This window comes from Ranitomeya imitator, chromosome 1, assembly GCF_032444005.1.
Source record: "Ranitomeya imitator isolate aRanImi1 chromosome 1, aRanImi1.pri, whole genome shotgun sequence".
NCBI lineage: Eukaryota > Metazoa > Chordata > Amphibia > Anura > Dendrobatidae > Ranitomeya > Ranitomeya imitator.
This window is the reverse complement of record NC_091282.1, coordinates 750,541,591-750,557,622: the sequence shown is the minus strand read 5'-3', so window position 1 is coordinate 750,557,622 and position 16,032 is coordinate 750,541,591. Positions and strand designations below refer to the sequence as shown.

General features: G+C 45.7%; 1 protein-coding gene across 2 annotated transcripts in view; it reads left to right on the top strand.

The window, feature by feature from the left end:
- The window catches only part of TDRD9 (tudor domain containing 9), a 405,241-nt gene that overhangs the window by 99,066 nt on the left and 290,143 nt on the right, over positions 1–16,032 (top strand). For both annotated transcript variants that reach the window (XM_069734376.1, XM_069734388.1), the window contains one exon: positions 10,392–10,472. In XM_069734376.1, the coding sequence (XP_069590477.1) occupies positions 10,392–10,472 (81 nt within the window). The remainder of the gene's footprint in view (positions 1–10,391; positions 10,473–16,032) is intronic.

Here is a 16,032-nt window from a genome sequence, read left to right as displayed (position 1 = left end):
TTCTTACATGTCTACTTTAGGCCAGGTTCACATTGCATTAGCAGCAGCCCGTTCAGCACATACGCTAACGGGCTGCTGTTAGCGCTAGTGCAGATAGAGCATCTGCTAGCTCTATCTGCGCTAGCAGTGACAGACCCGGAAACGCTGCAGCCCGCGTCTCAGGGTCCGTCACTCAATGACGGCACATTCCTAGCGCACGCCCATTGTGGGCGTGCGCTAGCGATGCGTCCGACATTGCAGTCAATGGCGGCCGTAACAGACTACGTTACACCGCGTTTATGCCGCGGTGCAACGTAGTCCGTCTAACGGACTGCCTGGACGCAGTGTGAACCTGGCCTTATATCAGCACAATTTTGGAAGTACATTTTTTTTTTTTTGTTAGGGGTTAAGTTTACCAACAATTTTTTTTTTTTTTCACCACATCCCATTTGAAGTCACTCTTAAGGGGTGTATATGATAGAAGATGCCCAAAAGCGACTCCATTCTAAAAACTGCACCCCTCAAGTTGATCAAAACCACATTCAAGATGTTTATTTACCCTTTTGGTGTTTCACAGGAACTTTTTGAAATAATATAACTTTTTTTCCAGAAAAAAGTGACTTCAGATCCAATTTTTTTTTTATTTTGACAAGGGCAGCAGGTAAAAATGTACACCAGAATTTGTTTTGTAATTTCTCCTGAGCATGCAATACCCCACGTGAGGGACAAATCCACTGTTTGGGTGCACGGCAGAGCTCCGAAGGGAAAGGGCGCGCCATTTGACGTTCTGAATCCAAAATTTGCTTGAACAATTGGCGTATGCCATGTCACATTTGGAGAGCCTCTGATGTGCCTAAACAATGAAAATCCCCCACAAGTGACGCCATTTTGGAAACTAGACCACTCGGGGGACTGTTCTAGATGTGTGGTGAGCACACTGAACCCTCAGGTGCTTCACAGAAGTTTATAACGTTCAGCAGTAAAAACAAAAAAAAAAAAATCAAATTTTCCCCACAAATGTTTTTTAGCACAAAATATTGCATTTTCATAAGGGTAACAGGATGTTGCTTCATCGTTCCCCGGCAACACGCTCCTGTGCAGGTGTACTTATCTGCCCTGTTGAGGGTAGAGTAAAGTACTGCAGTGCGCAGGTGCCGGGCCTCTCTGACCATTCCCGGCGCCTGCGCACTGCAGTACTTTGGTCTGCGATCTACAGAGCAAAGAAGTAAGCCGGAGCCGCGATGCCGGGGAGCGATGAAGCAACAGGAGGGGAGGCACCGAACCCGTACCTGCAACACCCATCGAACCGGACTGCTGTAGATAAGCCCTGAAAGGCAGTGGCCGCATCTTATATCTGCCAAAACTGCCCCTTTCTGCCATTGGATGTACTATCCCGTCCATGTGACCTAGGACTTAGTTCCCATGGACGGTATAGTACGTCATAGGCGATCAGCCGAGCTCATGGGGGGATCGCGGCCGGGTGTCCGCTGATTATCACAGCTGACATCCGGCACTATGTGCCAGGAGCAGTCACGAACCGCTCCCAGCACATTAACCCCGAAACACTGCGATCAAACATGATCGCAGCTTTCCGGTGGCATAGGGAAGCATCGCGCAGGGAGGGGGCTCCCTGTGTGCTTCTCTGAGACCCTCAGAACAACGCGATGTGATCGCGTTGTTCCGTGGGTCTCCTCCGTTCTCCCTGCAGGCCCCGGATCCAAGATGGCCACGGGGGTCCTTCCGTGCCCTGCAGGGAGGTGGCTTGCGAGCGCCTGCTAATAGCAGGCGCCGTCAAGCCTCCAGCACTGCATGTCAGATTGCTGATCTAACACAGTGCTGTGCAAATTGTCAGATCAGCGATCTGACACTACATAGTGATGTCCCACACTGGGACAATGTTATAAAGTATAATGCTCCACAAATGTGTATTATGGCCCCATAAGATGCTCCATACAAATAATTGCCCCATATAATGCTGCACATGGCCCCATAAGATGCTCCATACAGACATTTGCCCCATATAATGCTGCACATGGCCACGTAAGATGCTCCATATAGATATTTTCCCCGTATAATGCTCCACAAATGTTGATTATGACCCCATAAGATGCTCCATACAGATATTTGCCCCCATATCATGCTGCACATGGCCACATAAGATGCCCCATACAGATATTTGCCCCGATATCATGCTGCACATGGCCACATAAGATGCCCCATACAGATATTTGCCCCCATATCATGCTGCACATGGCCACATAAGATGCCCCATACAGATATTTGCCCCCATATCTTGCTGCACATGGCCACATAAGATGCCCCATACAGATATTTGCCCCGATATCATGCTGCACATGGCCACATAAGATGCCCCATACAGATATTTGCCCCCATATCATGCTGCACATGGCCACATAAGATGCCCCATACAGATATTTGCCCCCATATCTTGCTGCACATGGCCACATAAGATGCCCCATACAGATATTTGCCCCCATATCCTGCTGCACATGGCCACATAAGATGCCCCATACAGATATTTGCCCCCATATCATGCTGCAATATGGCCCCATACAGATGCCCCATACAGATATTTGCCCCCATATAATGCTGCACATGGCCACATAAGATGCTCCATACAGATATTTGCCCCATATGCTGTTGCTGCGATTAAAAAAATAAAAACATTACATACTCACCTCTCAAGCCCCCGGCACTTGCTATACTCACCTTTCCCGTTCCACCGCTGACCGCCGCTGTCTTCCCATCCTCTGCGCCGACGTTCAGGAAGAGGACGGCGCGCACTAATCACGTCACCGCGCCCTCTGACCTGAGCGTCACTTGGGAAGGCGCCGACGTTGGCACGAGGAGCAGGTGAGTATCGCGCACTGCCCCCGTCATACTTCCCTGCTCCTGGCGCCGTCGCTGCACGTCTGTTCCCCGGCCCCGCATTTTCTTCCTGTATTGAGCGGTCACCGTTACCGCTCATTACAGTAATGAATATGCGGCTCCACCTCTATGGGAGGTGGAGCCACATTCATTACTGTAATGAGCGGCACCATGTGACCGCTCACTACAGGAAGAAGCTGCAGCTCTGGAAGAAGCAGGGACGTGCAGGGACCACGCCAGGAGTAGGTGAGTACAATTAGACAGCCCCCGCTCCCCCTCCCCTGCCGACCCCTGGGTATGACTCGAGTATAAGCCGAGAGGGGGCCTTTCAGCACAAAAAAGTGGGCTAAAAAACATGGCTTATACTCGAGTATATACGGTAGTTGTTGTTGTATAAAAGCGCCAAAACGTAAAAAAAAGAAAAAAAAAATCATGAATTGCTGGTTTTTGTCCATTCTGCTTAACAAGCTCTCAAAATTTGGTGATGCAAAAACTATTATTTGCAATAAAAGGCGTCTTTTAGTGTGTGACAGCTGCCAAACATAAAACCCGCTATAAAGTAAATCAAACCCGCCATTATCACCGCCTTAGGGAAAAATAGTAAAATAAAAAAAATGTATTTCCATTTTCCCGTTAGGGTTGGGGCTAAAGTTAGGGTTTGGATCACGTTTACGGTTGGGTTAGCGGTGTCAGGGTTAGGGGTGTGGTTAGGCTTATGGTTAGGGTTGGGATTAGGGTTATGGGTGTGTTAGGGTTAGGTGTGTGTTGGGGTCCCTTCCGACCTCCCGACGTGTGCCCAAACAGTAGTTTTCTCCCACATATGGGGTATCGGCGTACTCAGGACAAATTGGACAACTTTTGGGGTCCAATTTCTCCTGTTACCCTTGGGAAAACGCAAAACTAGGGGCTAAAAAATCATTTTTGTGAAAAAAAAAAAAAAAAAATTTTTTATTTTCACCGTTCTGTGTTATAAACTTTAGTGAAACACTTGGGGGTTCAAAGTTCACACAGCACATCTAGATAAGTTCCTTGAGGAGTCCAGTTTCCAAAATGGGGTCACTTGTGGGGGGTTTCTACTGTTTAGGTACATCAGGGGCTCTGCAAATCAAACGTGACGCCTGCAGACCAATCCATCAAAGCCTTCATTCCAAAATGGCGCTCCTTCCCTTCCGAGCTCTGCCATGTGCCCAAACAATGGTTCCCCCCCACATATGGGGTATCAGCGTACTCAGGACAAATTGCACAACAACATTTGGGGTCTAATTTCTCCTACAGTCATGGCCAAAAGTATTGACATCCCTGCAATTCTGTCAGATAATACTCACTTTCTTCCTGAAAATGATTGCAAACACAAATTATTTCGTATTATCTTCTTTTAATTTGTCTTAAACGAAAAAACACAATAAGAATTGTCCTAAAGCCAAATTGGATATAATTCCACACCAAACATAAAAAAGGGGGTGGACAAAAGTATTGGCATTGTTCGAAAAATCATGTGATGCTTCTCTAATTTGTGTAATTAACAGCACCTGTAACTTACCTGTGGTACCTAACAGGTGTTGGCAATAACTAAATCACACTTGCAGCCAGTTGACATGGATTAAAGTTGACTCAACCGCTGTCGTGTGTACCACATTGAGCATGGAGAAAAGAAAGAAGACCAAAGAACTGTCTGATGACTTGAGAAACCAAATTCTGAGGAAGCATGAGCAATCTCAAGGCTACAAGTCAATCTCTACAGACCTGAATGTTCCTGTGTCTACCGTGCGCAGTGTCATCAAGAAGTTTAAAGCCCATGGCACTGTGGCTAACCTCCCTAGATGTGGACGGAAAAGAAAAATTGACAAGAGATTTCAACGCAAGATTGTGCGGATGTTGGATAAAGAACCTCGACTGAAGGTACCGTCACATTTAGCGACGCTGCAGCGATATAGACAACGAGCCGATCGCTGCAGCGTCGCTGTTTAGGTCGCTAGGAGACGTCAAACAACGGCCACTGCTGAGCGATGCAGGAGCGATCCAGTGACGCAGTTATCGTTCTCGCTGGTTGTTCCATGAAAAACCATTGCAGGCATCGTTGCTTTTGCTGTCAAACATGACGAATCACGCCGACCTGACGACCAAATAAAGTTCCGGACTTTCAGCTACGACCAGCGATGTCACAGCAGGATCCTGACAGCTGCTGCGTGTCAAACACAACGAGATCGCTGTCCAGGACGCTGCAACGTCACGGATCGCTGTCGTTCTCGTTGGTAAGTTTTTTAATGTGACGGTACCTTAACATCCAAACAAGTTCAAGCTGCCCTGCGGTCCGAGGGTACAACAGTGTCAACCCGTACTATCCGTCTGTGTCTGAATGAAAAGGGACTGTATGGTAGGAGACCCAGGAAGACCCCACTTCTTACCTCGAGACCTAAAAAAGCCAGGCTGGAGTTTGCCAAAACTTGCCTGAAAAAGCCTAAAATGTTTTGGAAGAATGTTCTCTGGTCAGATGAGACAACAGTAGAGCTTTTTGGGCAAAGGCATCAACATAGAGTTTACAGGAGAAAAAAAAGAGGCATTCAAAGAAAAGAACACGGTCCCTACAGTCAAACATGGCGGAGGTTCCCTGATGTTTTGGGGGTTGCTTTGCTGCCTCTGGCACTAGACAGCTTGACCGTGTGCATGGCATTATGAAGTCTGAAGACTACCAACAAATTTTGCAGCATAATTTAGGGCCCAGTGTGAGAAAGCTGGGTCTCCCTCAGAGGTCATGGGTCTTCCAGCAGGACAATGACCCAAAACACAGTTCAAAAAGCACTAGAAAATGGTTTGAGAGAAAGCACTGGAGACTTCTAAGGTGGCCAGCAATAAGTCCAGACCTGAATCCCATAGAACACCTGTGGAGAGATCTAAAAATGGCAGTTTGGAGAAGGCACCCTTCAAATATCAGGGACCTGGAGCAGTTTGCCAAAGAAGAATGGTCTAAAATTCCAGCAGAGCATTGTAAGAAACTCATTGATGGTTACCGGAAGCGGTTGGTTGCAGTTATTTTGGCTAAAGGTTGTGCAACCAAGTATTAGGCTGAGGGTGCCAATACTTTTGTCTGGCCCATTTTTGGAGTTTTGTGTGAAATGATCAATGTTTTCCTTTTTGCTTCATTCTCTTTTGTGTTTTTTCATTTAAGACAAATTAAATGAAGATGATAATACCAAATAATTTGTGTTTGCAATCATTTTCAGGAAGAAAATGAGTATTATCTGACAGAATTGCAGGGGTGTCAATACTTTTGGCAATGACTGTATTACCCTTGGTAAAATAAAACATTGGATGTGAAGTAATTTTTTTGTGGAAAAAAAGTTAAATGTTTTATTTTATTTTTTTATAAACATTCCAAAAATTCCTGTGACGCACCTGAAGGGTTAATAAACTTCTTAAATGTGGTTTTGAGCACCTTGAGGGGTGCAGTTTTTAGAATGGTGTCACACTTGGTTATTTTCTATCATATAGACCCCTCAAAGTGACTTCAAATGTGATGTGGTCTCTAAAAAAAAAATACAATAATGGTGTTTTTAATATGAGATATCGCTGGTCAACTTTTAACCCTTATAACTCCTCTGTGCTCATGTAAAGTAAACATTTGGGAAATGTTAATTAAGCATTTTGTGTGACGTCTCCGTGATTTAAGGGCATGAAAATTCAAAGTTGGAAAATTACGAAATTTTTGAAATTTTTGCCAAATTTCCATTTTTTTCACAAATAAACGCAGGTAATATCAAAGAAATGTTACCACTGTCATTAAGTACAATATGTCACTAGAAAACAGTGTCAGAATCACCGGGATCCGTTGAAGCGTTCCAGAGTTATAACCTCATAAAGGGACAGTGGTCATATTCGTAAAATTGGCCTGGTCATTAACATGCAAACCACCCTTGTGGGGTTAAGAGGTTTAAATACATGTATTTTTGGATACAAATAAATTTCCCTGTAGAGTTTGATTAAAAATATTGAACAGTTGGTCTTCTACAACCTTTTACGTATCACTACATAGGGAGCCCATTGATAATCTGCTGTCTACAGAACCATTCGCTAGGCTGATAGATGTCCACATCAAATATCAACTTTCAACTAGTAAATTTCGAGAGATAAGCGTCATGGGCTCTGTCCTTTGAATGAGGTCATGGGCGAATTTACTGCCGTCTGTGTACAGTAATACAAAGAGACTGTAGAATCGAAATGTTCCTGAAAGTAGTTATAACCCAACTTAAAAAAAAAAATAGATTAAAAAAATATGGTTGCTTTAAAATTTTAAAAAATTTCATTCGTTTTCTCCACGGCGTTCTTCCATATTGCTGTCCTAGCCCCTGGCCATTTTGTTTTTTTCTCCACTGATTTCTCTTTCGATGACTGATGTCACGTGACTTCTGCAGTGACTTTCACTTGATATAGAGATGAAACATGGCCTGGATAGCATAATCCATCGGACCGTAGAGTTGGTGGGGGTTAAAACGGCCTTAAGTCTATGTGAGTGAATGCGTTTTGTTTGTCTCTACACTACGCCGCTGAAAATCTCTCTCCCATAAATATTGGATCAATGCAAACACCAATATTCATCGCTGACAGTGATGTTATGTACGAGCTGAGCTAGAAGTCTATTGGTATACTCGTGGAGTGCTGCCGATTTATATTTACATATTATAGTTTTGTACATATTTTTTCTGGAAACCTCATGACTGTCTGAGCAGCGGACATTTGACAGACAGCAGCTCGTGTATGGCCTGTTGTAGAATAAGAAGTATGATTCCACAAACTCCTATATAAAAGTATGACGTTCATAGTACTGTAGTATGTGAATGCTCTTTAAAAAATGAAAACCTGTTTGCTTTCGTTTGCATGGTTTCCTCCTTTAATAAATCCTCCCGGCAGTTCATTGTCATTGCTGAAATGTCAGCAGGAGGGTGACCTTTTGGTTGCTTTTGAACAGGTCTTCCTACGTGCTTAGATAGCCTTGGAGAATAAAATGACTTATTTAATTTGTCTATACTATCTTTTTTTATCTTTACATATGGTTTGGCTTGAAAATTTTTAAAGGGAACCTGTCAGCAGCACTATTCCTGCATGGGCAGGACACCTATTACAGTGCCATCCGCTAACTCGTAATTCTGCTTTCACTAGCTTATTAAGTGCACTGATGGTCCTTTCAGTACAATTATGGTCCAGTCCTGCCAGTGCTGCTCCCACTTCTTCATTGTTAGCAGAGATAGAAACTCTGCTGCATATTGTTATTTCTGTCTCCTATGTCAATAAAGTATTGGAACCATGGAGAAGAGGAGCCGCAGCCTGCAAGTGCGCTGATCTGCCCACCACCGCACTTGCGGACCTAATTTACATATCCGTATGAACTGAATTGCGACACAGCAGATGGTGATGTGAAAGGCGAATTTCATAATGTTTTACTCTGCCCTATCCTGCACGTCCTTTGCTTGCACTGAAGTAGTGTTAGACTCCATTTAAAGTGGAAGCTTAAGCCTTTACCCACACGTTCACCTGTACTCATTTACAATATCCATATGCAGAATACAGGCTGTTGTGAAAAACATTGTGAGTCTGCTCACAAGTTCATATGACGTTGATTGTAATATAAATGTTAAGGCAGAAATTTTGTTGAAAATGGGGTATTTCCCATTTTTTCCTCCTGTTTAAGGACCAATATTACCTGTTATATACAGTAGAAAACACAGGATTCACAATAGGTGATGTCACAGCTCACCTCCTCCTCCTCTATAATGACTGATAACACCTCTATATACAATAAAGACGAAGAAAAAACCCGACACAGAGTCCAAAAATTAGAGTATAATATAACAATATTTATTAAAATATATAAATCGAAAAGTGGTACGGTGAGAAAATACCATAAAAAGGCACTACACCAGGGACAAAGATATGGCAATAAAACCGTTCAAAATAACACCACAATGGGAATTTTTCATATACGTGCATAGTTGTATAAATATATACGCCATACAGCTATAAATGGTGGTAATACCAGATCTAGGGTGTAAAGTGCATGTGCAAGATAAAGTGGCTACAACCTCATAGAGAATGAAAAAGAAAGAGTATGGACTAATCAATAGGTGATGAGACCCATAGTGTGGTAGCCCATAAGTAATGAGCCATATGCGAGCAAAAAGAACTACTATATGTGCCAAAAAACAACATGTAGGAAAGGAAAGAGCCACCTGGTATTTACCTGCTATGTAGGATGTAAGTCCCTGGGGTGTGCCAAGCCCCGACGCGCGTTTCGGCGTCTGCCTTCGTCAGGGAGTCTTAGGTGATGTCACAGCTCACCTCCTCCTGTATGACTAATAACACCTCTATATACAGTGGATAACTGGATCCACCATTCACAATAGATGATGTTACAGCTCATCTCCTCCTGTACAATCATTTATAACCCCTCTATATACAGTAGATAACACAGGATCAACCATTCACAATAGGTGATGTCATAGCTCACCTCCTCCACCTTACAATGACTGATAGCACCTATATGCAGTAAATAACACAGGATCCGCCATTCACAATAGATGTCACAGCTCGCCTCCGCCTCCTGTATAATGTCTGATAACACCTCTATATACAGTAGATGATACAGGATCCGCCATTGACAATAGGTGATGTCACATCACAGCTCACCTTCTATACAATGACTGATAACACCTCTATAAACAGTATATAACACAGGAGCCACCATACACAATAGGTGGTCACAGCTCACATCCTCCTGTGTAATGACTGATAACACCTCTATATACAGTAGATAACACAGGATCCACCATTCACAATAGGTGATATCACAGCTCGCCTCCTCCTGTACAATGACTGATAACACCTATATACAGTAGGTAACACAGGTTCTCGGCTCACTTCCTTTCTTCACAGTGACCTTTGCTCAGTTTAGATCATGCTTGGATGGCTCTTCTGTACATACAGATTGAGTTATTGCTGTTAATTTCTATGTGAAGAACAGCAAGGAGTAGTCTAATATAGGTAATTATTTGATAAGACTTTACCTTTCAAGCACTCTTTTGGTCCATTGTCCAGGCTCCCGCCTGATATTGAATCAGCAGTGCTGCAGCATCATGATCTATTTGTTTTTCTGCTCAGTGGTGCTCGGTGCAGAGAACTGCAGCTGGCCCTGTTCACTATGCTGCAGTTCACCTGCACAGTGGGCGGCCTGGTTGCTGCTGAGGAGGGTTGTAGTAGTCCCTTCAATCTCAGGATTGGTTATGGTCTTTGAAGTCGCGCTCTCACCAGTAAAACGTAACATCCTATTCTAGAGCATAGACCTTGTATTAAAAAAAAGTTCTGATTAGAAGAGCTCAGCAGAGCTTTTCTGCCCCTTGGTTTCACCTATTGGTGGTTGTCTGTGCACCTGGACCCCCAACGATCAAGACTTTCGAGTTGTCATAAGATAATAAAATGTTAATAATGTAAAAATAATAAACGTAACTTCTTAATCTGCTTATTGTCTTGAATAGGTCCATGAACGCACTGAAGAAATGGATTTCCTTTTGATGATTGTACGCAAACTTTTACGAACTAACTCAAGAATGGTGAAGGTCTGTGAGCATTACCATAAAATGTTTTCTTTTATTCATGAATAAGTTCATGTACACTGCGCAGTCCATACAAGATGAGTTCCAACCTCCTCCCCCTGCCTCTTTGCACATGTATAGAGTGAGGCCATGAGCTGAACCACTGTATACAGTAGGTGCAACTCTGTTGCTCAGCTGGCACTTGCTAATCCCTTAAATGTCCCTGTCAACCACTGTCGGCGGCTTTTGTGTTGTAATCCAAAGGGGGGGACCATTCATTGCCCCTTCCTCCCTGTGTGAGGCACTGTCCTATTGGTACTCAAAGAAAATCATTATTTCTCTCGCTTCTTTGGAGGACACGGAACCATGGGTGTATGCTGCTGCCACTATGCACAAAAAAAATTAGCTCCTTCTGGTGCAGTGTACACCCCACCAACTGGCACCGAGTTAATCAGTTTAGCTTAGTGTCAGTAGAAGGCAGACAAAAATCTTTCTTTAGACCCATATCTATTTGGTTTTCAGTGTTTTTTTTTGTGTTTGTTTTTTTTAGTAATTTACCTTTTCATTTGAGGGTTTCCTCTTCTATCCATCAGAATGATAGTGTGAACAGTCACACTGTTAACCCACATAGAGACAGTGAGTACGCTGTGGAATGACACCCCATCCTCATCTATTTTGCAGGATCCCAGCCCCTAACATATTAAGGGTATGTGCACACGATGCAGATTTAGTGCAGAACTGCTGCAGATTTTTCTGCAGCAGAAACGCTGCAGAACTGCACTGTGATCACAGTACAATGTAAATCAATGGGAAAAAAAAAAAGCTGTGCACATGGTGCAGAAAAATCTGTGCAGAAACGCTGCAGTTTTCAAAGAAGTGCCTGTCACTTCTTTTGTGCAGTTCTGCAGCGTTTCTGCACCCCTCCATAATAGAAATCTGCAGGTGCGTTTTTGATGCGTTTTTCATGCGTTTTTTGTGCAGATTTGTGCTCAAAAAAACGCATCAAAAACGCATAAAAAACGCATAAAAAACGCACCTGCAGATTCTGCCAGGAGATGCAGATTTAGCGCAGAACTGCAGCAGATTTTTCTGCACTAAATCTGCATCGTGTGCACATACCCTAAGAGTGTTTAGGTGATTCAAAGAATGGTCCTTGCCCCCAGGACTGTGGAGTCGGAGTCCATTTTGATGGAGACGGAGTCTGTATAAAATGAGCCAACTCCGACTTATAAGCTATATAATAAATTGGGTACAGTAGTACAATGCAGGATGTGCTGTAAGTTTTTTTTCATAAGAATTTGGGAAAGTTATGAAATGTCCTGTAAATGTCTTCTGTTGTGGACCTCTGCTTTTAGTTGAGATGAATCTATGCTGCGCTTTATGTACATGCTCAGTATTGAGCCAGTGCTGTGGAGTCTGAGTCAGGAAAATTGATGAGTCGGAGGTTTGGCTTACCGATTCCACAGCCCGCTTGCCCTACTCTCCTGCCCAGTCGCCCACCAGAGCCTGACTGTGTTAGGAGGTGCAGACATCCTGCAATCTGGTGAAGTTTTGATGTCTGTTTTTTACATCCATGACATCTCCAGGGACGAAGAGGTGCCCCTCTTTTTTTCCCGCAGGGTTTCCACACCACTGAAATAGCTTCAGCCCTACAGATTGGAACGTCTGGCTAGATTTTAGAATCGGAAGAGAATTCATCGTAGGTGTTTAGTGTCGGGAAATCTAACTGGTTTCTCTATTTAATCAGTGTTCATGTGTGTTCTGTGCTATGTAGAAGGGGGACGTGTTTGGTGCCCTGTATTAGGGGTACGTGTGTGGGGCTCTGTATTAGGGGAACAATGATTTGGAGCTCTGTATTAAGGGAACAATGATGTGGGGCTCTGTATTAGGGGATCAATGATGTGGGGCTCTTTTATTAAGTGTGATTGATTGTGCGTATGTGTTTTTTTTTTTTTCTGTAACTGGTTTTAGGCCCACTTTTTACCTGGTTTTCAGTCCTCCGTGTCTCTCTCGCTCCCCCACCGGTCCCTCTTCCTACTCTAGGCTCTGGCTTTTGTGTGGCGGTCGGCCCCACCTCCTTGCTTGTCGCTCAGGCTTTTCTTCCGCGTCAGCCACACCCCTTCTCCTCCTTTTGCGACACGGGAATTGCATGCTTCCCCCCTTTTTCTTTCTTTCTGAGTCTAAAGCCCTCCTCTTCCATTCGGCAAGTGCCATTTCTCACGCTTCATTGGGGGACACAGGAAACAATGGGTATATGCTGCTGCCACTAGGAGGTTGACACTTTGGAAAAAAAAAATGTTGGCTCCTCCCCAGTAGTTTACACCAACCAATTGGCACAAAGCTAATCCTTTTCTACCTTAGGTTTGTTGTTATTTATTAATGATTTCCATTTTGCAGGTTAAGCATGTAATTAAGACAACAGTGGGTAAATGTTCACCCTATTGTACCCCATAAAGACAGAGAGCACACTGAGGGACTCCATCACAACTGTTGTCGCTGGTCTATCCGGCATGTCTTTATCCCCGACACATCAAGAGTTTTCAGGACATCTGCACTGAGGATAGGCAGACTGGTCCTTTTCTTCATCCCCGGCCCACTTGCCCCCCAGAATCCAGGTATTCATGGTGGGAAGATGAACATGTTCCCGGCCACAGACCTTCTGATTACAGCCCGAAGATCTGTGTCCAGACACTTCATGGTTTGCACCCAAGTCCTCGACATCTGTCTCTGGCACCAAGTCTGCGAAGAGGGATTCCAGATCTTCAGAACAGAAACCTCCATTCAGACAGTTCTGGGGCTCCCAACCAATCAGAACGCTTGTACCTCCCATCACTTTTGTCTCCTGTGCGCCTTTCCACAGACACTCCTTCTCCCGTGAGCGGGAAAACTTTGCATGATTACCGGCACCACCACCTCTACCCAAGGCAATCTTCAGCTACTGTCTCAGGTGTCGCATCTCCTGTCCCAGCAACACAGCTTCACCAGGTTCTCCACACTCTACATCATCCCTCTGATCAAACTGCAACCCTTCTAAAATGCTACCCCAGGAGCACACCACTGCTCGGAACGAGACTGGGCTGCATTTCTCTATCACAGCCCTACGCCCCCCCCCCCTCCTTGCTCCCCTTGGGGTTTTGGACCCTGTGTCCCCTCAATCCCTAATGGTTACACCGTGCAAGTGTTCCAGGGGTTCTTAAAGGGAACCTGTCACCCCGAAAATCGCGGGTGAGATAAGCTCACCGTCATCAGGGGCTTATCTACAGCATTCTGTAATGCTGTAGATAAGCCCCCGATGTTAACTGAAAGAGGAGAAAAAGATGTTAGATTATACTCACCCAGGAGCGGTCCCGCTGCTGGTCCGGTCGGATGGGTGTCTCTGGTCCGCTGCGGCGCCTCCCATCTTCATTCCAAGACGTCCTCTTCTGATCTTCAGCCACGGCTCCGGCGCAGGCGTACTTTGTCTGCCCTGTTGAGCGCCGGGCCTCTCTGACCTTTCCGGCGCCTGCGCACTGCAGTACTTTGCTCTACCCTCAACAGGGCAGACAAAGCACGCCTGGAGGGCGGCGCCACAGCGGACCAGAGACACCCATCCGACCGGACCAGCAGTGGGACCGCCCCTGGGTGAGTATAATCTAACATCTTTTTCTCCTCTTTCAGTTAACATCGGGGGCTTATCTACAGCATTACAGAATGCTGTAGATAAGCCCCTGATGCCGGTGGGCTTACCTCACCCGTGATTTTCGGGGTGACAGGTTCCCTTTAAACTAGTGCAATCACTTTTTTTTTTTTTTTTTTTTAACCCCTTCCCGACCTTTGACGCCACGTAGGCGTCATGAAAGTCGGTGCCATTCCGACCCATGACGCCTATGTGGCGTCATGGAAAGATCGCGTCCCTGCAGATCGGGTGAAAGGGTTAACTCCCATTTCACCCGATCTGCAGGGACAGGGGGAGTGGTAGTTTAGCCCAGGGGGGGTGGCTTCACCCCCTCGTGGCTACGATCGCTCTGATTGGCTGTTGAAAGTGAAACTGCCAATCAGAGCGATTTGTAATATTTCACCCATTATAACGGGTGAAATATTACAATCCAGCCATGGCCGATGCTGAAATATCATCGGCCATGGCTGGAAATACTAGTGTGCCCCCACCCCACCCCACCGATCGCCCCCCCACCCCCCCGATCTGGCCGGTACACTGCTCCGGCTCCCCTCCGTCCAGTGCTCCGCTCCCCCCCGTGCTCGTGTCCGCTCCCCCCGTGCTCCAATCACCCCCCCGTGCTCCAATCACCCCCCCTGCACTCCGATCCACCCCCCCCGTGCTCCGTTCCACCCCCCCGTGCTCCATTCCAGCCCCCCCGTGCTCCGTTCCACGCCCCCCGCGCTCCGTTCCACCCCTCCCGCGCGCCGATTCCCCCCCCCGTGCTCCGATGTCCCCCCCCGTGGTCCCCCCCCACCCCATCATACTTACCGATCCAGCCGTGGTCCCGTCCGTCTTCTCCCGGGCGCCGCCATCTTCCAAAATGGCGGGCGCATGCGCAGTGCGCCCGCCGAATCTGCCGGCCGGCAGATTCGTTCCAAAGTGCATTTTGATCACTGAGATATAATCTATCTCAGTGATCAAAATAAAAAAAATAATAAATGACCCCCCCCCTTTGTCACCCCCATAGGTAGGGACAATAAAAAAATAAAGAAATTTTTTTTTTTCCACTAATGTTAGAATAGGGTTAGGGTTAGGGGTAGGGTTAGGGTTAGGGGTAGGGTTAGGGTTAGGGTTAGGGCTAGGGGTAGGGTTAGGGTTAGGGGTAGGGTTAGGGGTAGGGTTAGGGGTAGGGTTAGGGCTAGGGTTAGGGCTAGGGTTAGGGTTAGGAATGTGCACACGTATTCTGGTCCTCTGCGGATTTTTCCGCTGCGGATTTGATAAATCCGCAGTGCTAAACCGCTGCGGATTTATGGCGGATTTACCGCATTTTTTTCTGCGCATTTCACTGCGGTTTTACAATTGCGATTTTCTATTGGAGCAGTTGTAAAACCGCTGCGGAATCCGCACAAAGAAGTGACATGCTGCGGAATGTAAACCGCTGCGTTTCCGTGCAGTTTTTCCGCAGCATGTGTACAGCGATTTTTGTTTCCCATAGGTTTACATTGAACTGTAAACTCATGGGAAACTGCTGCGGATCCGCAGCGTGTGCACATACCTTTAGAATTAGGCTATGTGCACACGGTGCGGATTTGGCTGCGGATCCGCAGCAGTGTTCAATCAGGTTTACAGTACCATGTAAACATATGAAAAACCAAATCCGCTGTGCCCATGGTGCGGAAAATACCGCGCGGGAACGCTGCGTTGTATTTTCCGCAGCATGTCAATTCTTTGTGCGGATTCCGCAGCGTTTTACACCTGTTCCTCAATAGGAATCCGCAGGTGAAATCCGCACAAAAAACACTGGAAATCCGCGGAAAATCCGCAGGTAAAACACAGTGCCTTTTACCCGCAGATTTTTCAAAAATGGTGCGGAAATATCTCACACGAATCCGCAACGTGGGCACATGGCCTTAGGGTTAGGGTTGGAATTAGGGTTGTGGTTAGGGT